The 27,033-nt window shown below is 49.1% G+C and overlaps 1 protein-coding gene across 2 annotated transcripts in view; it reads left to right on the forward strand.

Annotated features, from left to right (window-relative positions):
- ASH1L (ASH1 like histone lysine methyltransferase) overlaps positions 1–27,033 on the forward strand; it is a 58,838-nt gene that overhangs the window by 16,910 nt on the left and 14,895 nt on the right. For both annotated transcript variants that reach the window (XM_075445025.1, XM_075445024.1), the window contains exons 3-7: positions 1,171–5,920; positions 12,206–12,307; positions 15,527–16,268; positions 17,306–17,485; positions 25,378–25,472. In XM_075445025.1, coding sequence (XP_075301140.1) covers positions 1,171–5,920; positions 12,206–12,307; positions 15,527–16,268; positions 17,306–17,485; positions 25,378–25,472 — 5,869 coding nt within the window. The remainder of the gene's footprint in view (positions 1–1,170; positions 5,921–12,205; positions 12,308–15,526; positions 16,269–17,305; positions 17,486–25,377; positions 25,473–27,033) is intronic.

Genomic DNA, 27,033 nt, shown 5'->3' on the forward strand with positions numbered 1-27,033 from the left:
TGTAGCTTCCTGAACAATGCTTCATTCGTGATCAGCACCAAAGTTTGCTGTTTATCAAATGATTTCAGAGGAACGCAGGCGATACGTTTCTTGGCCGACCATGAACGTGATCAATCTAATGCTGACTGTAATCAAGTACAGTAAGTACCGTGCAACTGTCTTACTCATTTTTATTGCAGAGGGATGAAGAGATGTGGCATTGTTGCCTTTCACTCTTTGTTTAATGTTTGAGATCGTAGATCCCAGCAGGTTTTCGGATTATGTGTATATGGAATTATCTCATGAGGGCTCCGAGTCTTCGGTCTTAGGCCCTGCTTGGAGTGAATGTGTCCCATGCATTTCAGAGATCACAGAATCACAGAATGGTCGGGGTTGGAAGGGGCCTCTGTGGGTCATCTAGTCCAACCCTCCTGCCAAAGCAGGGTCACCTACAGCAGGCTGCAAAATGTGACAGAGGATGTCCTTCCAAAATAAATGACTGATTTATTCAGATGATCCTAATAGGATTTATTGAGGTAATGAGTATTGCAGTCTTTCTGGTTTAAACCTTTATGGACTAAATTTCAAATTTGCTTAGGTCAGAGCTGAAAATCCCTTTGCAAGTTTCATTTACTCCATGTGTGCGGTGTGTGTCGCCCCCCACCCCGTACAAGCAACAGAAGAATTTGCCTGGTTTCAGTACTCTCAGCAGCCTGGAGGAGAGCCTGGTGCTGCGGGGGTTGGGGTGTCGTGGGACAAGACTGAGGAGCACGGCCAGAGCTGTGTGTGGACGGGTTTGCACAGCGCGTTGCTCAGCTGCTTCTCGGTAGCGTGTGAGGTCTTCAAGGGCTGCCACACTAGAAATGGTTAGCCCAGCACATTATTGTTAATGGGGGGTTTTAATAAACATTAACAGTGTTTTGGGAGAATGTTTATAATTGGGGGACAGATTGAATGGTTTACATTTGAGGACTGTGAGCAAGTTTGGGTTTCCTTAACATCAGAAAAGCCTTAACGTGTCCACTGAAATGTATCTGCCTTAAAATGAATAGGATCGTGAAGTGTGTGTTTATATAATTACCCTATTATCAAAAGCAGGTATTAATTATCCCAACATAAAAAGGTACTGAGTTACTCAGAGAGAGTCTTTGTGCTCTGTTCCTAAACATTATTTTTCTTATTAACTTCTAGGACCCTTCAAAGTCGTACAAGAAAGCTGGAGAAGTTGCAACAGTTGAATTACATGTGGAAGAAGGTATACAAGTAGAAACAAATCCTTTATCTAAGAAAGTTACCCCCTTGCACTCTGAAATGACAGATTATATAAAGTCATCTCCTCCGACTCTTATCAGTAGCCATAATTCTGACTTAAAGGATAGAACACAAATTAACGGAGCAACAACTGTAACAGAAAAATTGGCTCAGCTTATTGCAACTTGTCCTCCTGCAAAGTCTTCCAAAACAAAGCAGAAGAAGCCTGGAAATGGAACTGCGTCTGGTTTCGTTAAAGACTCTGGGAAGAAGCTGCCAGGAACCATAACTGCAAGTGGGTTAGTTAATAAAGATTTAGTAAAGAAATTGCCAGGATCTGGTATTGCCGTTGGACTGGTTAACAAGGACTCAGGGAAGAAGCCATTAGGGTTTGGTAGTGCAGCCATATTGGTTAGCAAGGACTCGGGGAAGAAGCCACAAGGGATGGGCCCGTTGATTGGATTGGTTAGCAAGGACTCTGGAAAGAGGCCGCCGGGGATCAGCGCTCCAGCTGGGATAGTTAACAAGGATTCTGGAAAGAAACAGCCAGTGACCACCTCCGCAGTTGGATTAATCAGCAAAGATGTTGGGAGGAAAATTCCGGGTATCGGCACTCCAGCTGGGTTGACCAATAAGGAGTCTGTCAAGAAGCCAGTAGGGATTGGCACTCCAGCAGGATTGATTAACAAGGATGCTGGGAAGAAGTTGCTGGGAATAAATAGTCCTACAGGATTGGTTAACAAGGATTCTGGGAGGAAGGTGCCAGGGATAGGCAATACGACAGTTCTGACGAGCAAAGACCCTGGAAGGAAGACACCAGGGGTTGGCAGCCCGATGGGACCAGTTAACAAGGACTCGGGGAGGAAGATGCCAGGAATTAGCAGTCCGGTGGGCTTGGTTAGCAAGGACACTGGGAAGAAGCCACCTGGAATTGGCAGTCCGGTTGGTTTGGTTAACAAGGACTCTGGAGCTCTGAAAGCAGACTCTCTTCTGCCTGCCTCAGAGCCCTTTAAGCTTCCTTGCAATTCAAACCTCGGTAGCATTGAAAGCCATGAGACTACAGATTTACTGAAGGAAAATACTACTAGCAAAACATTTGAGAAGCATATTATGAGACAGAATAAAGACAGTATCTTGGAAAAATTTTCAATTCGGAAAGAGATTGCTGATGTAGGCAAAGAGATGTTTAACGAAGGAAGCTGCGTTCCGCAGGATGGTTACTCAACCAGTGAAAAAGGGATTTATGAAACATCTAAGCATGAAAAACAGCCTCCGGTATATTGCACCTCGCCAGACTTCAGAACAGGAGGTGCTTCAGACGTATCGACAGCAAAGTCCCCGTTTAGTGCAGTAGGAGAGGGAAATCTCCCATCGCCTTCACCCACGGTGTCTGTTACCACCTTAAACAGGAGCCTCTCAACAACAGCTTCACAGTTAGCATCTAACTCATTGCATTTAAGTTCCACAGCAGAACTCCTAGAAGGCATTTCAGATCAGATTGGCAAGACTCAGTTTTCTTCTGACAGTACACTTCTGAATATAAACAGAACGTTGAATCATACTCTGAGCACTGATTTTAAAGGTGCTGAGAAAGATTTAAGTGATTCAAAAGCTACTTATGTAGAAACTTCAAGAAGTAGTCCTCCTACAGTGAAAAAGCCTATTTTGGCAGCTGAAACAAGCATTCATGCCACTGTCACCCCTTCAGTGGTCAGTTTTACGAGCTTGTTTAGTAGCAAGCAGTTCCTAAAGATTGGTGCAATAGCTGCATCGGATAAATCCTGCCAAGGAGCGAAAAATCTGAGCACGACTCAGCAGTCCAAACCCCTAAAGAAAAGAAAAGGAAGGAAACCACGGTGGACTAAAGTGGTCTCAAGGAACACATGTCGACCCCCGAAGGGTCTAGAACTAGAAAGGTCAGAGCTTTTTAAAAACATTTCATACAGTGCACTATCAAGCAGTAATTTGGAGCAGGCCAAATTCTTGAAAAACATAGGATCGTCTTCGTTTGTGGAGCATGAATTTGTCAAACATCAGTTGCCTAAACTGAATGAAGCTAATGGGCAGCCTCTTGCGCTGTTAGCTGAGACGGACAAGCAAGCTCAGAAGTTCTACAGTGCTCACAAACAACCCTCTAGTTTGTGCATGGCAGATGATTTCTTACCTGACATGTATAAACCCAAAAGGGGAAGACCTAAATCCAAGGAGATGCCAGAGCTCGAAGGTCCCCCTAAAAGAACTCTGAAGATCCCAGCGTCAAAAGTCTTTTCAGTGCAGTCAAAAGAAGAGCAAGAGCCTCCAATTTTGCAGCCCGAAGTAGAAATTCCCTCCCTAAAACAGAGCTTACCGGGACAACCTTTTCCTAAAAAGAGAGGGAGACCTAAAAGACAGATCAGGTCATCGATTAAAATGAAGCCACCCATTCTTTCTGTGGCACCTTTTGTTGGAACAGATAACTCGAGCAAGATAGAGTCTGAAAGCGATCAGCATCGAAGTGGGGATTTCTTTGAGAGGAAGGACCAGCTCCGAGGGCCAGAAGAAGTCCAGAAACCTAATATTTGTAGCATGACCGATTTGGATGTAGACTCAGACAGAAAAGTTGCCAAGAGAAATAACGGACAGTTAATGAAAACAATTATTCGAAAAATAAATAAAATGAAAACTCTGAAGCGAAAGAAACTTTTGAATCAGATTCTGTCTAGTACAGTGGAACCAAATAACAAAGGGAAAGTGCAATCTAAACTCCACAATACAGTGTCAACTCTTGCTGCCACATTTGGTTCAAAATTAGGCCAGCAAATAAATGTCAGCAAGAAAGGAACGATTTATATAGGAAAAAGGAGAGGAAGGAAACCCAAAGCTGTCCTGAATGGTATTTTAACTAGCGGTTCTGCCGGTTTGACGGTTCTGGAGAAGTCTGCTCAGCAGGCTCCTGGTACGTCACTAGGACAAGTACTGCCCCATTTGCTGCCTTCAGCAGCCAACAGTTCTGAGATTCTTCCGTCTCCAGTTTGCTCCCAGTCGTCTGCCGTGAGTGGGGGACAGAGCCCTGTCAGCAGCGACGCAGGGTTTATTGAGCCCAGCTCAGTGCCGTACCTACACATACACTCCAGGCAAGGAAGTGTTGTTCAGACGCTTGCGATGAAAAAAGCCGCTAAGGGGAGGCGGAGATTATCTCCACCGGCGTTGCTGCCAAACTCCCCTTCTCACTTGAGCGAGCTGACGTCGCTGAAGGAAGCCACTCCTTCCCCAGTCAGCGAGTCTCACAGCGATGAGACGATTCCCAGCGACAGCGGGATAGGGACAGACAACAACAGTACTTCGGATCGAGCAGAGAAGTTTTGTGGGCAAAAGAAGAAAAGGCATTCGTTCGATCATGTTTCCCTTATTCCACCCGAAACTTCCACCGTACTCAGTAATCTGAAGGAAAAGCATAAACACAAGTGTAAGCGCCGCAGTCACGACTACCTTAGTTACGACAAAATGAAGAGACAGAAGCGAAAAAGGAAAAAGAAGTATCCTCAGCTTCGAGGCAGGCAGGACCCAGATTTCCTCGCCGAATTAGAAGAATTAATAAGTCGACTAAGTGAAATTAGAATAACCCACAGAAGTCACCATTTTATACCCCGAGATTTGCTGCCCACCATTTTTAGGATAAATTTCAATAGTTTCTATACCCATCCTACTTTCCCTTTAGATCCTTTGCACTACATTAGAAAACCCGATTTAAAGAAGAAGAGAGGCAGGCCTCCAAAGATGCGGGAGGCTATGGCAGAAATGCCTTTTATGCATAGTCTCAGCTTTCCCCTCTCTGGCACCGGGTTCTATCCCTCCTATGGCATGCCTTACTCTCCTTCTCCCCTTGCAGCTGCTCCCATAGGCTTAGGTTACTATGGAAGGTACCCTCCAACTCTTTATCCTCCTCCACCTTCTCCTTCTTTTACTACCCCCCTCCCACCACCTTCCTACATGCATACAGGCCATTTGCTTCTCAATCCCACCAAATACCACAAGAAGAAGCATAAGCTTCTGCGCCAGGAGGCTTTCCTCACGACAAGCAGGACTCCGCTCTTGTCAATGAGCACGTACCCCAGTGTTCCACCTGAAATGGCGTATGGCTGGATGCTGGAACATAAGCATAGACATCGCCATAAACACAGAGAACATCGTTCCTCTGAACAGCCGCAGGTTTCCATGGACACTATAACGGCTAATAGCTCTTCCAGAACGGTTCTGGAGTCCTTGAAGCGCTACAGATTTGGGAAGGAGGCTGTTGGTGAGAGGTACAAACATAAAGAGAAACACAGATGTCACATGTCTTGTCCACACCTGTCACCTTCGAAGGGTTTGCTAAGCCGAGATGAACAGTGGGTCAGGAGAGAGCCTGCGGAGTCTAACTCGTTAGCGCTGGGGTTGCAGACACCACTGCAGATAGACTGTTCGGAAAATTCCCCGGGTCTGTCCCTGGGGGGATTTACTCCAAGCTCCGAGCCGGCTGGCAGCGATGAACACACAAATCTTTTTACAAGTGCAATAGGCAGCTGCAGAGTCACAAACTCTACCAGCACCAATGGACGTAAAAAACAAACTGACAGCCCCGGACTCTTCAGCGCACAAGACACCTCGCTAAATCGGCCGCTCAGAAAGGAACCGTTGCCTTCTGTTGAAAAGGCCCTTCAGCCGCTGGCAGGTAAGGGAGCTCTAACTGCGCGTACTTCCCTGCGAGTCTTGCTGCTCTGTGCTGTACCAAACGTGCCCTAGAGAAGGAGGACGAGTAGAGCCTTGGCTCTATAGGAGTCTTCCCAGGCTGAATTTCAGCACTGCTGCCTTTGCTCTCGAGCACCTCTGTTGTGTCCCAGCACTGTCTGTGCAGTGTTTGGCACGGACTGACGTAGAGCCTCCTCCAGAGCTGCTTGTGGGAGTGTGCAAGTGCCTCTTCCCACCAGATTTTTCTTGCTTTGTTACAGCAGTGTATAAAGTTATGCTAAGGATGCTTTTTCATGAAAAGGGCTTTTGTTTTTCCTTACAATTTTAACATTCTGGAGAAATGAGTTAGAATTTCTCACGCTTTTTGATACTTTAAATGCCGTGTTTCTGTTTGTTTTGAAGTTGGTCCATTTGGTTCAGGCTAGCTGTTGGTACTACTGTTGTGAAGAACATTTCCATTTAAGAAAATGTTTCCTTTTCCTGTTATAACTCCACTTTAGTTATTTTGATAATCTCTACTGCAGTATAGCTTTGACGTGGGGCCTCCAGCAGTGCCTCAGAGCAGTTGCTAAAGGGTGCTGGGAATGCCCGAGACCAGACCTTGTACTGACTGCGTCGTGCACGGTTGGGAAACTCGTCTTACGTAGCCTCAAGCAAAGCTGAAGCAGAACTGGCTGTGATGGCACAGAATCGCAGGGACGCTGTCAGAGCGTTGCTGTTCAAGGAAAAGACCGTCGCTCTGAAACTGGGCACTTTGTCATTTGCAGAATGTTAAGGAAAAAACTCCAATGTGAAATTTAGGACTTGAAGAAAAACTCTAATGTGAAATTAGGATTTGAAGAAACTCTGTTATACCTCACTTTCCCTTCTGGCTTAAGTGTCACTGCGTGCCGTACTTCATTATTGCAGATGTTTGTGGGAAGAATTTTCCCATTTTATCCGCTTCTGTCTCAGCTGCCACAGGCACGTTAGTGAGACCACGTGACAAAGACAACCTGCGAGAGACAGGAGCGTGACTTGTGCTCTCGCTTGCCTACGTCTGGTGTGTAAGGGAGGTCTGATGACTGCTCCTCCCTCCCTCCAATGCTTGGCTGCACTCTTCTGTGAAATTTAAATGCTTGGTCCAAAACCGCTCATGACTAACATCTCACAGACCAAGAGCCAAGCAACCAGCCAGCTCCCCGTAGTAAATAATACCTCCTCACGTTCCTTACTCTCATCTCCCTTCTCTTCTTGGGGTACCCCCGTTCTGATGCCTCCTGCCACCTCCCTGCTCTGCTCTGACTGCGTATGAATGGAAGGGGTTTTTCTCTTTGTTGTAGTCTGGCATTTGGGGGTTTTATGTTTTGCTTCTTTATTTGAAGGGCAGTTGGAAGTGGCTGGGTTCTTTTACCAGTTCATATTAATTCATACCATTTCATATTACTTCGTACTATTTCATATTACTAAAACTACCCGGAGCAGGAGGGAGTCAGGAGAAAGTGATAAAGCCATGAGATTGCTTCTCCTGCAGCGATGGGAAGAAACATTCCAAGTGCTAGGTCACCGAAAGGGTTAAACTTGGCTCCGAGGAGTGAAGAATTGGTTGTGGTGGCTCGTGCAGTTCTGGGAATTTCCTGAGGATTTCCATTACAGTGAATGATCTCACTTGGGTTTTTATGAGGAACAACCTAATTAAGGGGAAACGTCGAGATGTGTTAAGCTGAAGCCTGCGGGTGAAGGCTCTGAATCGCCCTCGCAGTCCGTTTGACTGGTTCCTGGGTGCCAGTGAGGGTATTTCCCGTGGCGGAAGCCAGCTGGCTGAGACTGGCTTTTGGCTCGGTGCTCATCCCGTTTGCGGGGAGCTCCTGGTGCCCCCATCGTGTGTGTGCAGTCTGTCAGAAAACTTAAAACTGAGTCCGGTAAAAAGCCCCGGCAGAGGAAAAGGGCTGACTTTCTTTTTAGATCATCGTCAAGTTGCGTGTTTTGTTGTGGTTTATTGTATCTTGGTTTGAACTGCGGTGCTGAACTGTGATTCTGGAACTGTTACCGTGAAAGACTTTGGTGTTTTTGTGCACTTCAGAAATAGCATAGATGGGGAACAAACCTGGGGTGCGGCACGGAGTGTTGGTTTGTTCAGCCAGGTGCAGTTTAGGTGCATGGTAGGGAGAACACCGAATCAGAGCAGTTAAAACAAGCAGTCAGAGACCGGCGTCGGGGAATGCCTTCTACAGTTGTTCTGTGTGGTCCGTAGGGGACATCCCATGATGTTTTTATTTCAGTGTATCCCATATGGAAAATACACTTCCCTTCCATGGACTTTTGAACGCAAACTTCGCCTGGTTGCATTAACTGACAGGTTGTTTCGATGATGTTAGCTGATGCTAGATATTTTCAGAGGTTGCCTGTGTCCAGGTTGTGTTAGAAACGCGCGTGTTTTGGCAGACGGGAGTCCAGCGAAGGCCAGTGTTTTGCAGAAGGTGAAGTTCAGATAGAAGCTTACGTGCTGTGGGTTTGGTGTTTAATACGGACAGCGCATACGCACCGTTACGCTGGTGAAGATCGCGAGGCTCCAACATTTCCTCTGTGAGATTTTTATCATCTGAAGTTCACAGTGGTCATTAGCAAACTTCCGCAGCTTCGCGCCACAGATCAGAAACTGCTCTCGGGACGCTGCTCAGTGTTCCTGGAAGGAAAGGGCAAGGAAAAATCAGCTGTTGGTGGGGATCAGAACAGGTGGGAAGGCGTCACTGCCTTTGGTCCCTTTAAAAGTAACAGGGCAGCTCAGGCATGTGGTGGTCACAGTCTGCAGGGAGACACAGGGGCTTTTCGGCGCGCTGGAGGGGCTGCAGCCCCCACACTCACATGCCCCATGTCTTGGTGTCTGCAGGCAGCTCCACGGGTGCCTGCCCCGGGGTGCCACGTGTGGAGCTCCCCTTCACCCCGGGGTGCCAGGCGTGGAGCTCCCCTTCACCCCGGGGTGCCAGGCATGGAGCTCCCCTTCACCCCGGGGTGCCATGCGCGGAGCTCCCCTTCACCCCGGGGTGCCAGGCGTGGAGCTCCCCTTCACCCCGGGGTGCCAGGCGCGGAGCTCCCCTTCACCCCGGGGTGCCAGGCGTGGAGCTCCCCTTCACCCCGGGGTGCCAGGCGTGGAGCTCCCCTTCACCCCGGGGTGCCATGCACGGAGCTCCCCTTCACCCCGGGGTGCCAGGCATGGAGCTCCCCTTCACCCCGGGGTGCCAGGCGTGGAGCTCCCCTTCACCCCGGGGTGCCAGGTGTGGGGTTCCCCTTCACCCCGGGGTGCCAGGCATGGCGCTCCCCTTGGCCCCGGGTTCCCCGCCTGCAGCCGCTCCGCTCGCCGCCGCCCCGGGCCCGCCTTCCCTCAGCGGCGCGGGGCGGGCGGGCCTGGCGCGAGGCGGGCAGCGGCGCCCTCTGCCGGCCCCGCCGCGTCGCGCTGCGCTGCCAGGGGAGCGCCGGGGCCCTGCCCGCCCGCTCGCGGCCCTGTCCCGGCCCGAGGCCCCCCGGGGCGGGCTGGCGGCCGCGGGGGAGGTACGCGGGGATTCCGAGGAAGGCGGGAGACCTCCGGGGTGCAGCCAGCACGGCCCGCCCCGCTGCCCCCGCGCTGCTCTGGCGGGTGTTTCTCCTGCCCCGGCACTCAGCCTGTTCCTGCTGGAGCCGGCCTGCCCGCCGCGTCAGCCTGGTTCTCTGAGGCCCCCGGGTCTTTGGTTTATTCGGTGCCTTCCTTCCAGTGCATCGTGTAGTTCCATGGTGCCCTGCTCCCGGCGCGCGATCCCGCCAGCCCCGGCACGAGGGAAACCGGGAGATCCTCCCCAGGAGCACGGGCTGCGGCTTAGCCCGGTGCCCAGCAGCCCGGTGGTTTTGCCTGTGTGGAGAAGAAGTAACGAAAGAGAATGTTATTCCTCTCCCTTGCCAAGAAGTTACGATATTTGGAAAAGTGGTAGTTTATTTCCCATATTAGTCGGACATATCTTAGAGGTTACACCAGGAGCTAATACCGCCCATGGTGAAAAAAACCAAACTTCGAGGGAAGGCGGGAGCTCCAAGGAGATTTTCCTGAAGATCTCTGGTAAATGAGTTCGGTGCCTTCCAGGATTCTCCCCTCGCCGTGTACCTTGGGATCTCTCTTCAGCGTTGATCAGCGGTCGTTTGCATCGCTGCTGATTCGTGGCCTTGATTTAGAGCAGAATTTCAGCAGCCGCTCTCCTTTCTCTGGAGTCTGTTAGTGAGGAAGGAGTCAGAACTGAACGTGCAGCACTAAGCTGGTTTATCACAAACGATATTTTCAAGGGTAAGAATGGAAGTCTGTTTGGAAGTTTGCATTCTAGATTTTGTCTTCTAGAGGTTCTCGTGATACGCGTATTCTCGTCGCGCAGTGCTGTGTGCATTTTTGCCTGCCTAGGTTTTTATACGAGTGTCTGAGTTTTTAATAGCAATGCGGAGATTTTTCTGTGAAATTTTGAGAAATCGCACAACCTTTGCTTTCCAGAGTAAGTGGGATTCTCTAAAAGTTTAAGTTTTAGTGAAATAAAGCAAGTGACAGTAAGAAAAAGCATATAGGTGAGGAAGAAAACCAAAATAGGGCTTTCCTCCTGTTGTCAGCAGAGATGCCATTCCCAGTTTTGTCCCTTAACCTTGCGATAGTCATGAGATTTCTGTAGCTTTTTAAAAATTGGTTTTGACTTCAGTAGTGGTAATGGTGATTGCCGCTGCCTGGTGGCATCTTGCCGTGGTAAGCTGATATCTAACGATTTTTTGGTGACGCTGTTCGGTGCATTCGGACCATGCAGGCAGATGTGTTTCGCAGGCGCCGACGTCCAGTGACGTGCTGCACTTGGGCGGGTGTAGGGGATAATCTTGCTCGTTTGTTCAGACCCTGGGGTTTTTACATATTTGCCCCGGCTGACCAAAGCAAAAATACTTTTTTTTCTTTGGTGACAGGACCTTAAAAATGAAAAGTTAACGTAGTGAGAGACAAATCTAAAGAAGTACTTCAGAATTTTTCGCTAGCTTTTCAGCTTTGTGCAGTTTGTAGTGTCTTACCTGAAGCAGTTCTGCCTGGGGAGTGGAAGAGAAGGGCTTTGACAGCGCGAGGTGAGTTGAAGACGGGCCGCGCTGCCGGGCGCAGAGGGTCGTGCTCAGCACCACGAAGCCCGGCTGGAGGCCAGTCACGGGCAGGGTACCCCAGGGAGCGGTACGGGGTCCAGTACCATTTAACCTCATCGCTAACGACCTGGGCGATGGGACAGAGCGCGCCCTCGGCGAGGGTGCAGGTGAGACAGCCGAGAGGGGTGCTGGGCACACCAGATGACTGTGCTGCTGTTCGGAGGGACCGCCGCTGGCTGGAAGGACGCTTGTGAGGAACGGTGTCTTGGGATGTGTTAGGAGGAGCATTGCCAGCTGGTCAAGGGTGCTGGTTATTCCCCTCAGCCCTGGTGAGGCCATGTCTGAAGTGCTGTGTCCAGTTCTGTGCTCCCTGATACAAGAAAGACGTGGACACACTGCCCTGAGAAGCCACGAAGAGAACTGAGGGCCCGGAGCATCCGCCGTACCGAGAGAGGCTGGGAGGGCTGGGGTTGTCAGCCTGGAGAAGAGAATGTGCGAGGGAGACCTTCCCGATGTGTACCTGTGCCTGGCGGGAGGGAGCGGAGAAGAAGGGACCACGCTGTGGTGGGTGGTGCCCGGTGGCAGGACGGGAGGCAATGGGCACACCCTGAAGGACAGGAAATTCTGTCCATGCATAAGGAAAAAAAAACACCTTACTGTGCAAGTGGTTGAACTCTGGGTTGTGGAGTCTCCGTCGCTGGAGATGTTGAAAACCCAGCTGAACGTGGTGGCCCTGAGGAGCCTGCTCTGGCTGACCCTGGTTTGAGCAGAGCGGTTGGTCTAGGTGATCTGCAGAGTCTTTTCCAAACCCGGCTGTTCTGTGAAAATCAAGGAATAAAGCTAGGGGTTTCATTTGAAAGTAGGAATATTGGGGGGGGGGGGGTGTTATTTTTTTTACATAAAAGCTACTACTCTGATGATATTAAGTGGCTTTTTCTCATGGCTTGTTTACTGTCCTACCTATGCCCTTAGCCTAGGAGAAATAACTTCTTGACAGTTAACTTCCATCCTCCCCTGCCTGCACGCATCACAGCAAGCAAGAGTTCCTAAAGCTAAGAAAGAGTAATCTGAGTATGAGTATTTAGCATCTACAGTGTGTTGTATTGGCACTGCCAGACTGAAATGATTTTTTTTGTGCTTTTCTCTTCCCTGATCTGCTTTTCAGGCACTTTGCCAACACAGGACAAACCTTCCCAGAGGCAGTCAGAGAGCACAAATTGCAGCCCTTCCAGAAAGAGATCAGCATCTGAGAGCACATCGTCTACAGGCAAGTAATATTCGGTGGCCTTGTCTTGGGGACCGCAGCTGTACGAAGGGCTGCGCTGCTCCAGACAGCTGAGGCAGCAGTGCTGTGAGAACTTTTAACAGCAGCGTTATGTTCGTGGAGATCCTGAGTTTTTCCACTTACGTTTTCAGATACGAGTGCTGCAAATTGGGTTGTAGAATTGGGGAAACTGGAGCTGGCCCGTACAGAAGCAGCAGCATAGCTGTGGCAGAAAGGAATTTGGTTCCTCACCGGTAGAATTGGCCTTCATGAAGCTCGGTGCTTTAGTGCTCACAAGACCTGTGACACTACGGTTTATCAGTGAATTAGATGAACAGATTAATGCCTCCATGGGCAAGAGCTTGACTTCTGCGCTGTTCTGAAGGCGGACAGTTTTCTGCTCTTGAGTAGATAACTGTTAGGATCAAGACGGGGCGTGCTGTTAAATTTTCTTTGTAGCAGGTGAGAATCCTGCTCTGGTGAGGGAGGATGGCGAGCAGCTCATCGCGGTCAGCACTAACGACACGGTTGTGAATGACCCTTGGAAGGTCAGAAATGGTAGTGGGAGAGAGATGGGAGCACTGAAGGCCGTGGGAGCTTTGGTGGCATTCTCATAAATTCTGTCGAATGAGGACCAAGTCTCAGATGCACAAAATCATCGCGAAGTTGAGCAAGTGTAGGCAAACAGGATGCCAAGGGAGCTGGCTTTCTCAGCCGTGGGGTGAGCGCGGTGCGGGTTGCTGCTGGAGGAAGTCTGTTTGGGCAGGGCGCTGCTGATGTGTCTGGGGCTCAGACTTGTGCAGTCGCGCTGCGTGTCAATGCGTCCGTGTTGCTGTCTGTCACGTTTTCACGCCTACAAAACCGTCAAAGCCATTGACCAAATTGTCAGAGGGGAGAGGAAAAAGTGTTTGTCCCCTGTGTATTCCTGCCAAGCTGTCAGCCTGGTGGTGAAAACAGACCCCGTTTGCAGTCCCTCCGAGGAAAAAGTGAGATGAGCTGACCTATGGTTGGACACCAAAAAAATCTGTAACATTGACCAGCTTCGTAAGAAGCCCGGTTGGAGAGGGGGCTCCTGTTAGCAGAATTCAGACATTCTTAGGCACCGAAGTTGAGTGCAGATTTGTAGTAAACTTCCTCAGGATTGGTACTTATGGAACTAGTTACGGTTTCCATATAGGAAGAATGTGCCAAAACTGCTATTTCCTCCTCCCTTTAAGCAGGTATTTGTGACATTTATTCAGTGTATGCTAAAGAAAGTCATCTGCGGTGGAAAAGCGTTCCCTTTCCTCCCTCTCTCGCTGACTTTCTTTTACTTACTCAATGTAAAGGGGCAAGTGCAGTCGGTGTAAGGCTGCCTCTAGGAGGGTGTTAAAAGTTCAGGCACGCTTTGTGGAGGGGAGCATAAGAATGAAATGAATCACAGGTTTATCAACTTCAAAGTCATGGAGCTGATGATGCAGCTGAAAAGACCAGGCTCCGTTATATTTTCCGTAGATCTGGAATGCGCGTGGGATTCAGTGCGTTTGTCGGAGAGCTGCTTTGTTACCAGGGGCTGCGAGCCTGCCTGCCCAGGGCTGCAGCTGTCCGGGGATCGCAGCCCTCGGTTGTCCCACCCTTCCGGATCGGGTTCCACACAGAAGCCCTGGCTCCAGGGCGTCCTGAGACTCTGTGTCCGAGTGCGCTGTGTGGTGCGGTTCGGTGATGGTTGGATGGCGCAGCTGCTTGCAGAGCTCGCGGGGCGAAACAGATGGTGCTTCTGTGAGGAACCCTCGGCTCCGTCCCAGTGTGTGTCTAAGGACCCTCAGAAAACAAAGGGCAATTTATCTTTGCTATTTCATCTGGCATTGAAAGCTGCAAGTGTAAATCCTTCCAGTTCTTTCAGAGTTGTTGGGGTTGTTGGGTTTTCCAAGTGATTACCATCAGGCTTACAGCAGGGGCCTGGCAAGTGTGCTTCTCTGATCCTTTTCCACCCTGTAGGGAGAACGTGGTTCACAGGAGGATTTTTAGAACTTGTTATGTTGATTCTTCCTCCTTTAAGCTGTGCGCTCTCGGAAGCACGTTTTCATTTGCACTGGCAAATTCCTGACTTTGGAATCTTAATGAGGAATGTGTTTCTCCAGAGTACCACACTGGACTAGCGAGCACTAGGACTAGAAAATATTTATTTTAAACAGTTTATACTTTATTTTTGTCAGCTAATGCATAATCTCCCTGCTGTCAAGTGACAGAAACCCCTTTATAAAAACAGTTTGTGTCTTCCCTTTAACAGTCACCTTTAGACTAGTACATGCTCTTCAGGCTGCAGCCTCGGCCCCGCTAGTTTAAGTAGATCTAATCTAAATAATTGGCCGCAATTAGAGTAACGTTTTGTAACTGCTAATGTGCAACTTTGATATATTTATGAGAAGACAGCATCCATTTTATTCCAGAAAGAGCGGGGTTTCTTCCGATTAAATGTTATCACTAAGAACCAGCAGGGCAGCTTTGGGAAGCTCTTAGTTTGGAACAAATCTCTTTTTAATACAGCATAATCTATACGGTTGACCTGGAAATTCTCTTTTTCAAATACCAGCCTGCAGCTCTAAAGTGTGTAACATTTTGTTTAAAAAGTGAGATCTGACTTTACTTGCTGTGTACATTAGCCTTTCTCTTTTGTCCAGATATTTTGATTTCCCTTCATTCAAGACTGTTCTTTATTGCAGTCAGTTTTGCCATCATTATGTTTGTCTTTTAGATAAAGAAACGGCAAGAACAGTGAAAAAGTTGTTTCAGTACTTCCAAACTACAAAAAAGAAAAATTAGTTTAAAAACATTTCAGATGTTGCTGATTTTTTTTTATCAGTATTTAGTTTTCCTGTGCACAGAGGGTTTCTTATTTTTGGTGTTGAACAGAAAGAAACTTGAGTTCTGGACTGTATGCATGTCGGGAATGCCCTCATTGCTCTTTGCCATTAGAAGTGGGGGACTGCGTGTGAATAAAGAGGAAATAATTATATGTTAAAACTGATGATATAAAATGTAGCCTTTCCACTTCCTCACATTGCTAGGTCCCTTTGCCATTCAAACTTGTGTTAGAGAAGTTGGTGTCCTGTCCGTGGACATCCCGGGCAGTCAGAGGATGTAAAGGGCTGTCAGACTGCCCAGCTGCTGTCTTTTAATTCCAACCTGATTTGATTATCTCTCAAGCCGGTGTCAGTCCGTGTCTGTGTGTTTGTGTTTCAGTGCTCGGAGTGCCTGCCCGGGGCGCGAGGCTGGCCGCCGCGGTGGAGGATTCAGTGGACAGCTTGCTGCAGCGCATGGCGCAGCACGAAGGCCAGGCAACGTTGGACAAAACCTTAGAAGCAGTCATTGCAAACGTGTCTGTCCCGCCATCAGCGAGTCCTGCTCGCAGCCACAACAGGGAGAGAGCCCTGGGGAAGCAGGACAGCCTCGTGGCGCCCGCAATTCCCAGCAGCTCCTGCAGCGACGGCATCTCGCTGCTGTCGGACAGGCTGCCCAGCAGCTATTCCCCGCACCACCTCAAGAGAAGCGTGGTGGAAGCCATGCAGCGACAAGCTAGGAAAATGTGCAATTACAACAAGATCTTGGCAACAAAAAAAAATCTTGACCATGTCAATAAAATTCTGAAAGCCAAAAAGCTGCAAAGGCAGTCACGGACAGGGAACAATTTTGTGAAGCGCAGGCCAGGCAGGCCGCGGAAGTACCCGATGCAGGCTGTTGTCTCGATGCAGGCTTTCCAGGCGGCTCGGCTGGTCAGTCAGGAGTTAGAGAAAAGAGAAGAAAGCAGCAGTCCCTTACACCTGGGACCTGACACCATCACAGATGTGATTGAAGCCGTGGTGCAAAGTGTCAACTTGAATGCAGATCACCGAAAAGGCTGGAAGAGAAAGAGGTGGCTTGCAGAGGAACAGGCCAGGAAGCGACAAAAGCCTCTACCAGAAGATGAACAGGAGAGCAATAAGAGGTAATTCCCTTACGTTTTGTACCCTCGGTGTAGTCGTGGATGATTTTATAACATTTCAGTCCGTGAAAGAATCCTACTCTAATGAGCTCTGCTTGTTACGTTTGTTTTTATTAAGGAGCTCAGTTTGGAGGGAACCAGCATGTTAGTTTTGAGCATGAGTGGGGTCTTCCTTACTGAACACACCCCAAAATGGGGTGGAATCTCAGGTAATTGAAAACCCCTGGGTTGATATCACAGCAAGGATTGTTCCTTCATCATGGACGGAAGAAGGAGCTGTAAGAGCTACAGGCATCATGGGAATCTTAGAGTGTGACTCACACACATTGCAAATACCTGCAAGCAACTTGGAATGTCAGGCGAGATCAGCTGATAGCAAATAAAGAGTAAAACCAAAGCAGCAAGGGGAGTTAAGGTGTGCAGTCACTGGCTAGTAGAGAACCACACCACAAACCTTATCTCTGGTCTAATCTTCACGTGCTTATCCCCACAGTCATCAATACAAACAGATCAAACTCTTCCAGAGGTCTTCCTTCGTGTGTTTTCAGAATAGTTCTGAAAAATAACCATCCGTTTGTGTTTCAGGAATGAATAGTTTAATACAGGCATTTGGATTCACGGAATGTTGCTGGAAGCACACGTTCAGAGGGTGTATGGTGTGGCTTTCCTGAAGGCGAGGAAAAGGTTTACCACGTAGAGAGTACAAGAGCAGATAGCATAAGCCACCTCTTTCTCTTCTAAATTACTCAACTGAGGCTCTGAGGGATAAACATTAGCAGTACAAACAACATGGTTTTTTGTAATAATAATAGCATTACTAGAAAAAGATCTTTTATTTCTAATCATTATGCTTAACCACCACTTAATAGGGATCATTGAATTGCATGTTTTTAAATAGCTGAGACATGTAGTAATTCAGAAACATGGACCTGTTTTTTTCTGCTATCCAGATTATAGAGAGGAATGATGAAATATGGCAAGGTAATCTTGACGGTAAGAAATATGGAAAGATATTCTTTAATCTTTACTTTTTCTTCCAGTTTTTCTGAGACAGTACCTGAACCTCCCAGTCCACATGATGCCCTTGGGAAACCGCATGAATCTGAGAGCACTGAACAGCCTTTGCCTCCTGTAGCCCAGCGTGAGAAAAAGGCGCCTCGACCCCCAAAGAAGAAGTACCAGAAGGCAGGGCTCTACTCTGATGTGTACAAAACCACAGAGTAAGTAGTACCAGTGAAAAGCCGCTGTCCGATATTCCGGTGGAAGCTGTCTCCTTTCAGCTAGAGCCATAAAGAGCTGCTACTTATGAGTAGCTGAAATAAAACCATCAACTTAATTCAAGCCTGTGAAAAATTACATGCATGATAATTATCAGAATCTGACCCAGTGAAGAAGTAAAATGTAACCCCACTCAGAAAGCAGCCTCCACCAATCTGAAAGTGTTTCTGAGTGTCGACCTTGAAGAAGGTAAGAGAGCTTCGTTCGACAATCTTAACGATCACGGCAGTAAAAGTCCTGGGAGAGAGTGAGGTGTTCAGGTACCGAGTACAGTGTCTACATAAAAGGGGCCATTAGTTTTTTTATTTTTATTAACTGAGTGATGATGACTGGTCATCTTTTGTGTGGAAGAATTCCAGACAGGCACCCTGTTCATTTCGGAGTTAAGTGAGGTTCATCTCCTTTCCTTTCTATGAGATGCTCAGAGTAAAAATCCAACATTCTTTTTTTTTTTCAATGGTTGGCTCAAAACCTAGTGTACACTAGAAAGCAGATGTCTCCTGTGTCCAATGACCTGCCCACTTCTGCTTCCATTTGTAGTTAGGTACGTTTTCTACAGCCATTTGAACAAAGGTGTTGAAGTCAAGAATTTGCGCTGCTCTTATAACATGATCTGACCGGTCAAAAAAGAGAAAACTGGGCAGCTTCTCACTATGTTGTAGACCCCTTACAAATGTTACAGAGACCACTGGGAGGCTGGTAGTGTGATTTAGCAGCTGCTCCTGGTGCCTTCTCTTTCCGTAATAGAACAAAGACATTGATGAAAGGATCAAGACTCTAAGGAGGAAACAAAGATACTGGTCCGATCCAAGTGAGGCTGCTTGTGTTTCTGACAGTCTGAAAGCAGATGTGCCAAAATGCTCAGCATTTGGATGTTCTGTCCCTGGTACACACAATCATGCAACATTCAAATATTCTATCATAACTAGGTCTGTTGCCTGAGGAGGGGACCTGAGAGTTTTCTCTTTATGGTAAAGCGTTGGTTACATTTGTCAGACCTCGCCAGCCGAGGGTGGACCTTTATTTCATAGACAGTAAGCAAACATGTCGTTTGAACAGTTGTACCAATACCAGAAGTGAAAGTCAAGATCTGTAGTGTTGCGGGTGATGATGGAATCGAGTTCACCACCCTGCAGAAGGCAGTGACAACGCTGAGCTCTGTGACAAGCCTCCCTCTCCCGTCACGCGTTGGGTTGCCGTTCCGGAGCCTGACCTGGCCTTTGCCTGTCGCTCCACAGGCCGAGTGCTTTCCTTGCCCTGACACTGATGTTTGTGATGAGCTGCTTAAGAACACCAAGGAAACTTTACCCTACCGAGGAAGCAAATGCTGCCCACACAGCCTGAAGTGCCTCTCTGCGCGGGTGTTGGAACACTGGTGCTGAAACAAGGCGTGGAAATGCATAGCTGGGCACGGACGGAGCGGTGGCCGCCTTGGTTTAGGGGTCTGCTCTTAGAGCGAGGGGCAGCTTGGAGGGTTGATCCCGCCGTTCTTTCTGCTGGCACTGGGTCTCAGCAAACTAAATTAGCAGAACAACAGTCACTTTTTTATAGTTAAATTTTGTGCTGATTTAACTTGCTGTTCCAGTTCTGCTGCACAGTCAGACGTGTGTCAGTGCAAAAAGAGAGCAGAAGTTCATGTCACTGTCCTATTATTTATAAAACTTCCTGCTGTACGGGTATGAAAACATGAACTTAGCTGAGAAGTGCAGCTCTGTAATCGTCCGGCACCCTCTAGTGATGGCACAGTTGGGTGTTCTCCCTGTGTCCGTGACAAGTCTCTGCGTTCTCTGTCAGCGGGTGGTGGCCGCACCACTTTTCTGTATTTCTCTTCGCAGTGTTCACTTACAAACACTGCCTTAAACACCATTTCCCTGCTCTACTCTTAAATACTTCCTAAACGTTGTTAGAACGTAGGAAGTAGTGAGAGTTTTGCTGAGGTTTGCTGTTAAAATTTGCAGCCTCTCTCTAGATCAGTCACATCCAACTGCTGAACAGCAGCACAGAGAATATTTGTCATGTCTGCCAGGTTTAGTCTGCTGTTGGAAGCCTGCATGGTTTCTCTGCAGCCGCTGGAGTTGTGCGGTTTGCCTCCACGGGATTTCGCTCCAGCTTACCCTGATCTCGAAACTTTATTAAGATACAGCGAAGAAACCACAGACTTTGCTTCCTTGCAGATGAACCAAGAGTAAAAGGAATGGTTTCTGGAGTCGGTCTCAGTTCTGCCTCAAGTTTCGGATGTAGTTCTGTAGACAGCATCAGCTGCTCTGACGTTAACCTCCACGTGAGTTTTCCAGAATCTTCAGCTCCCACTGGAACAGGAGTCATTACGTATTTACCCAGCAGTGGCTTTCCTAGAGGAGTGCAAAGTCTAGTTCACCAACAGATTTATTAATAATTAAGGAATTATTAATTAATCAAATTTTGTATATAGTTTAGGGAAATAGAATATTTTTATATAATACATGACTTTTATCAGTAACAACAAACATGAGTCCTCACTGCAAAAGTGTAATCTGTAGAATTTGCTGTAATCAACACCGAGCTGCCTCTCGCCCTTCGTTAGGTGTCCGTGGCTGATGGAAGACCACGGTCGCGCAGGCGGTGTGGCTTGGCGCAGGCCTCTTGCTCGTCTGGGACGTGGTGTTTCCACGTGGCAGGCACGTTGCTCCTCCGGTACCGCGATTCTGCTGATGTTGGGGTTTCACAGAATCACAGAATGGTAGGGGTTGGGAGGGCCCTCTGTGGGTCACCCAGCCCAACCCCCTGCCCAAGCAGGGTCACCCAGAGCAGGCTGCAAAGCACCGTGGCCAGGCGGGTCTTGAATATCTCCAGAGAAGGAGACTCCCCAACCCTCTCGGCAGCCTGGGCCAGGGCTCCGTCACCCTCAGAGGGAAGAAGTTCTTCCTTGGCTTCAGCTGGAGCTTCCTCTGCTCCAGTTTGTGCCCGTTGCCCCTTGTCCTGTCGATGGGCACCACTGGAAAGAGCCTGGCCCCGTCCTCCTGACCCCCCCTGCAGATATTGATTGGCATTTCTAAGGTCCCCTCGCAGCCTTCTCTTCTCCAGGCTGAACAAGCCCAGCTCCCTCAGCCTCTCCTCGTAGCAGAGATGCTCCCGTCCCCTCCTCATCCTCGTAGCCCTGTGCCGGACTCTCTCCAGTAGCTCCTCATCTTTCTTGACCTGGGGAGCCCAGAACTGGACACAGCACTGCAGATGGGGCCTCCCCAGGGCAGAGTAGAGGGGGAGGAGAACCTCCCTCGCCCTGCTGCCCACACTCCTCCTCATGCACCCCAGGATCCCATTGGCCTTCTTGGCACCCAGGGCACGCTGCTGGCTCAGGGTCACCCTGTCGTCCCCCAGCACTCCCAGTCCCTCTCCGCAGAGCTGCTCTCCAGCAGCTCAGCCCCAGCCTGTCCTGGTGCCTGGAGTTGTTCCTCCCCAGGTGCAGGACCCTGCCCTTGCCCTTGTTGAACCTCATCAGGTTCCTCTCTGCCCAACTTTCCAGCCTGGCCAGGTCTCGCTGAATGGCAGCACAGCCTGCCGGTGTATCCACCACTCCTGCAGTTTCTGGAGCTGCAGGGTGGCTCAGAGTAGGGAATTGAACATTTTAGAAGGAAACCAATTGAAAAATCAACCAGCTGAAGTAGAACGATGGTCTAAGATTGCAGTTCCACAAATGCTTTAAGTTGGCCCGAGCTAACACTGCGCTAAAGGAATCGGCTTTACTTCCACCTCACCTCTGTGGCTTATTCCTGTCCCTGTGCTCTCCCTTCCCTTGTCCCGTCGTGATGACCAGGGCCGCTGGACCAGGCTGTGGTGGTGGTTTGGAGGAAACCCAGCCTTCCACAGTTGGTCTCCTGGCGCAGTTCACCTTGCAGCCGTACCAGCAGCTGTGCCAGCGGAAGGTGGCAGCATCAAAGCTAGCTTCGACTCAGACTTAAAAATATTTATCAAACTATGCTCTCCGAGAGAGGATTTGGGTCCATGCCTCGAAAGTGTAATTGTGTGTTCCCCGGAGAACGCATCCCAGCCAGCGCGTGAAGGGTGGAGGGAGAAGACACAAGCAGCTGGAGAGGGGGAACAGAAATGGAATGCCATGGCAGAAGGGAAGGAAGGAGAGGAGGGAAGAGAAGTGGAGGTGCGGGGAAGAAGACTGTAGTTCTGGTCTTTGTTCCATTCTTAATTTGCCTGAGAATTTAGACTGAGATGCTGAGACTAAGGCTGACATTCAGCCTTTGCAGCATGGTACGAAATGTTCTCATCTTCAGCCAAAAAACAAATCCCTCCGCCATCGCTCTGTTACTGGGAGCTTGCAGAGGGGCCAGCTGAATCTGTTGTTGGTAAGTTTACAAAATGGGTGTTTTAAAGTTGTCCCCACAGAGACTGAACCAAACAACTTTAGGCAGTGGATTCTAGAGAGCGGAAGCATTCCTTACCTAGCCAGGCTGAGGTTTCAGTCTGGTCAGCGATCAGAAGTGTCCTTCTCCAGCTCACTGTTGAACGTTGCTGACCCACACTGTTGGGTGCCATTTCTCTGTTATTACAGGTGAGGTCTCGCCCTGTTCTAACTGGCTTGCCTGAAAAGGGGAGGGGGTGATCCTGGCTTTCCAGAGAGAGCGTTTGCTTTTCAGCTGCAGCAACCACTGTGAGGGTGGTGAAACACTGGAGAGGTGTTGGTGGTAGTGGAGGCCCCATCCCTGGAACCATTCCAGACCAGGTTGGACAGGGCTCTGAGCACCCTGATCGCGTTAGCGGTGTCCCTGCTCGCTGCGGGGGGGTTGGACTAGATGACCTCTGGGGGTCCCTTCTGACCCAGAACTTTCTATGATTCTGTGGTTATACCTGCTTGTTGAGGGAAACGTCTTAAAGAGCGTGGCGTGAAAGTGGGCAGGTACTTGTCCTCGGTAGCGGCGCAGTCGGCCGATCCTAGGAGACTGCGAGGACAGTTGGTTTAGTCCTGGGAATTCCTGCGCCGTCCGTCACGAGGCGTATCTAACCAGTAAGTATTACAGCTCAGTTAAGAAATGGCATGAACAGGACGTGATCCGAGCAGTAGCGAAGGAAACCTGTTGTCGGTCCCACAGCCCCACGGGAGGCGAGTCGGACGGGCCGGGCAGCGGTACCCAGCGCCAGCCGAGGGTCCGCGTCGCCAGACCGGTCTGTGGTGGCGAGGCAAGCCGAGGTTCGGTGGGGAAGTCAATCTGCAGGGCAGGAGCGGGTCTGGTGATGGCAGCCGGGCTCAGACACAGTCTGGGATCGCCAGGCAGGTCCAGGGTCGAGCCAGGCCGCCAGCGCGTGCCTCAGCCACCGGATCCGCAGCTGCCGTGGCCGTGGCTGAGCCGGAGATGGGTGCACCCGCAAGGCAGTCCCAGAGGGGACAGAACATCCAGGGCTGGGTGTAAATGGGTCTGCGGGGGCCACGGGCAGAGGGGGTGGGTGGAAGCCCCCCGTGATTGTGGTCGGGGTCGGAGAGGCGCGCTGGCGGCACTCGGGGCCCTGACACCCGGGTTCAGCTGCTGTGAGTGTCGGCGTGCCTCAGCGGAGGGAAGGGGAGAGGTCTGCTCAGAGAGGTAGCAGCGGAACACAAACCCCAGCCTGAAATAGCTCGTTATCTTCCTCCTGCGAGTGTGCGGACCTGTTAATACAGACGTTTTCTTGATAGTGTGGAGAGGCCTGTTTTAATTCATAAGGCTTTTTTTGCGTGGTATTCATGTTTATAAAACTGTGCCTGTTGTTTATACTTGATTATTTTAGTATATTGCCTTTTTTTCATCCATAATTATGCTTTATTTTGACATCTCAGCCTCTCCCTCTGAAGTCCCTGAAGTGTTGATGGCCTTTGTTCAGCTTGCTGCTTTGTCGTAACAGTTTTTTACATGCCTCTGACAACACTTCATCTCTGTTTGGATGGAAAATGGAGTAGGTGCTTCCCCAGTGTTCCTTGTGGCTGGGTCGAAGACGGGTGTGTCTGCAGTGCCTGGAGAAATTAAGGTTATATTTTGTGTTTTTAGATAATTGCCTTCTGCATTTCTTTTCCACGCTGGTTTCCTCCTTGCAATTTATTTACCATAATTTGTTTTTCTGTTGGCTTCCTTTACACGGAGTAAGTGGGCGTTAAGGGTGCGTTTGGCTTGGATGAAGTCGCCTTTCTATGGAATGTTTTTCCTGTTCTCTCTGCCTTTGGATTAAGGATTTGCTTGCCCCTTGGAAATGGAAGTTCACACTTTGCCTTTTCAGAATACCTCTCCTTTGCCTCTGGAGAAGAACTTGCTTTCCAGGCCTTGCAAGGAGTGTCTCTGCGGCCTTTCTTTGCAAGTCACAGAATCACAGCATGGTTGGGGCTGGCAGGGCCCTCTGTGGGTCCCCCAGCCCAGCCCCCTGCCCAAGCAGGGTCACCCAGAGCAGGCTGCACAGCACCGCGGCCAGGGGGGCTGGAATATCTCCAGAGAAGGAGGAAAGTCTTAGTGAGTCAGCGCAGCCCACCTTGAAAGGACAGAAGACATGAGCTGGGGCTGGGGGGTTGTTTCTCTTGGGGGGGGGGGTGTGTGTTAATCCTCTCTAGGATACCGTTGTCGCCTGGTGGGCAAAGGAACTGTCTGTTTGCCAAAGCAAATGAAAATAATTCCTGCCATCGGTGAACAGAGGGTCGTATTATTTAAAAACCATCACCTTTATTGTTTGAGAGAACGTTGCTGCGTTTTGGCTGGGATGGCACAGGTGTACCACAACAACCAGAGCCCTGCCGGGTGACTCTGCTGGAGGGAGAGTTGTTTAAGGAAGGATGGGTGCAGCGTCCAGCTCAGCAGGGCCCTCGTCTCAGCTCTGTGCCTTAGCTTCTGTTTCACTAAAATTCAGGAACTTGTTACGCTTGTGAAAGAAGTACGAGAAATCCAGACGGTGTTACAGGAGTGTGTGAACCACGAGTTACTGCAGTCCACCAGTTCTGTGTCCGACCCTCAGTGATTATTTTCAGTTGTTGATACCTGCATCTCAAAGCGTGTTTTTAACTTGCGTTTTCCATTCGGTAGTTAAACAATATCATGGGTTTTATTGTATATTTTATATATTTTATAGTAACTGTATGTCCAGTTATTAAAATAAACGCCTTAAAAAACTTCAGTAAACTTTAGTAGGCTTCAATATAATTTTAGTCTTTGGTATATTCAGCGTTTAGAGGTCTCTTCTGACCGTGGCAGACCTGCAGTGCTAAGTACAATGGCAGCAGTTTTTTCTTTCCGTCCTTTGTCAGTAGCCAGAAGGCAATGTTTGGAGAAGACTGAGCTGGGTGGTTGGATATCTGCCTGACCATGCAACCATTCATACTTAATATGCCTATTTTTTTCTTCTTTAAAGGGGGCGTATTATTGCTTCTTTAACTCTGGTTTCTCTTCTTTTCCTGCTTTTCTTGATGAACAGCCTTCAAGAGGAGTAGCACGGGAACGTTTGCTCTTAGCAAGTTAGGAGAGCGGGAACTGTACATGTGTAGCATGTCACATATCTAGGCCAGCAACATCAGATATGATGTACTGATCTTCTTTTACGCTTGTAATCTTAGTTATTGCTTATATATCACACACTAGGACTTTGCAGTTGTTGGTGTCCCGTTAGGTGTGGCCTGAATAGTAGCTGTGGAGAAAAATCAAATCATGAGTGTTGAAACGGCTGTGATAAGTGTATTTGGCAAACATCCTGGAAATCTTTGGGTTTTTGGCCTTTTCTATTATTATTCTCTTGCCTGATGTTGTAGACATTCTTGCCTTAGTTAAAACAAAAATGTGTTTTTTTGCAAAAAACAGGTGTTCCTCATTCTCATTTTTTTTGTCGCTGTCGCCCACAGTCCAAAGAGCCGCCTCATACAGCTGAAGAAGGAGAAGCTGGAGTACACTCCTGGAGAGCACGAGCACGGCTTGTTTCCAGCCCCCATTCACGTCGGTGGGTACTTCCTGCGCGTTTCGGTTGTGGGGAAACAAGCGCCGCACGTAGGTGACGGGGAGGTGGGCTGGCCGGGCTCCGCAGTCTCTCCACCTCGCTCCCTTTTTGCTGTTTTTATTTTATCGCCTTGCCAGGTGACTCACGTCTTTCAGCGCCTGAACTTTGCCAAAGGTCGTACTCAGCTGGCTGTGCTCTGCAGTGCAAAAGTTTTACTCGAGAGGCTTTTTTTTCTGCTGCATGAACTTTGTTCTCCTTTTTTGTTTACCATAAGAAAATATCAATCTAATTTAAAACCTGCTGTAACTGCCAGAATACTTTTGCTTAAATGCAGCACAGAGGTTTCCTCTTCAAACTAATATTGCAGTAGAATAGCCAGAGACAAGTGTGGCCATTTGTTAAATCTCAAAACTAGGCAGCAACAATAAATTTCCCCATGTCCTCGTGCACTTCACGATGGCTGTCTTTAAGCGGGGGGAAGAGTGAGGAAGAATAAAAAACTTAGCTATTGTGGAAGTTTTTATTTCATCCCCGTTTACGAGGTCTCGGGTAGAACAGAAATGAGGTTTAGCGATGCTCTTTGCCTCCGGCAGAAAGAAGCCACAGCCTAAGGCTGGCACGTGCATTTGGAGCTGGAGCAGTTCAGGGTGCTGGGCTGGGCTGGGCTGCCTGGCAGGGGTGGCCGCGAGCTCCCAGGCTAACATTTCTGCAGCTCGGGTCATGTCCTGCGACAAACCAAGACCAATTTGTTGTTCAGGTAATTGTTTCAGCTTTTAAAAAGCTGTGAGTTCTTGCTCAAAGTCCTGTCATGCAAAGAGAGTTCAGGAAATTCCGCATTGTTCGATAGGAATGTCTGTCCCATCAAACACAAACGTGTAGCTGGTTTGTCTGCTTTAACTGAACTTTTTTGCTCCGTGCACAACTTTGACTTCCACAGAGAGGTGATAGCAGGCGAGGAGCTGGACAGACCTGTGCGAATCAGCAACCGCAAAGCAGGCTGAGAACTGAAGGTGTAAATTTCAGTTCTCAGAACCGTGACCTTTCCCGATTCCTTTTTGAATTGGGTCCCAGCTGCGCTGCGCGACTGAACCAGCTGTCAGGATGCTCAGGTTTGCTTTGCAGGGCCACGGTCCAGTTCACTTTTCTCTTCACGAGGCCCCAGCCCCGCGTTTGTGCTGGCAGACAGAAACAAGCTCCTGAGCTAAGATAAAGCTGCTTCAGTTACCCCGTCTTGGGTGGCTGGAGAGCGTTAACCGCAGAGCAGGGTTACGAGGTCTGGGACCACGCTGACAGAGGACTGCCCACTGCCCACTGCCCGCTTGGCGAGGGCTGGAGGAGTCTTCCTCGCCCCCCAGGCTTGGTGCCAGGGCACCTGAAAGAGCCTTTTGTTTTGCCCACTGAGGTCACAGGAGTGAAAGCAAATTCCCGGCAGATTTAGCTCTTTCCTGGAACCACTATGGATGAATAAAGCATTGAAAATGAGAAGTAATTTAGGAGTAAATTGTAAGGAAAATATTACAGTTTTTATTCTCCGGTGGTGAGGGTATGTGTGTGAATTTACATG

The sequence above is a fragment of the Opisthocomus hoazin genome, chromosome 30, assembly GCF_030867145.1.
Source record: "Opisthocomus hoazin isolate bOpiHoa1 chromosome 30, bOpiHoa1.hap1, whole genome shotgun sequence".
NCBI classification, from domain to species: domain Eukaryota; kingdom Metazoa; phylum Chordata; class Aves; order Opisthocomiformes; family Opisthocomidae; genus Opisthocomus; species Opisthocomus hoazin.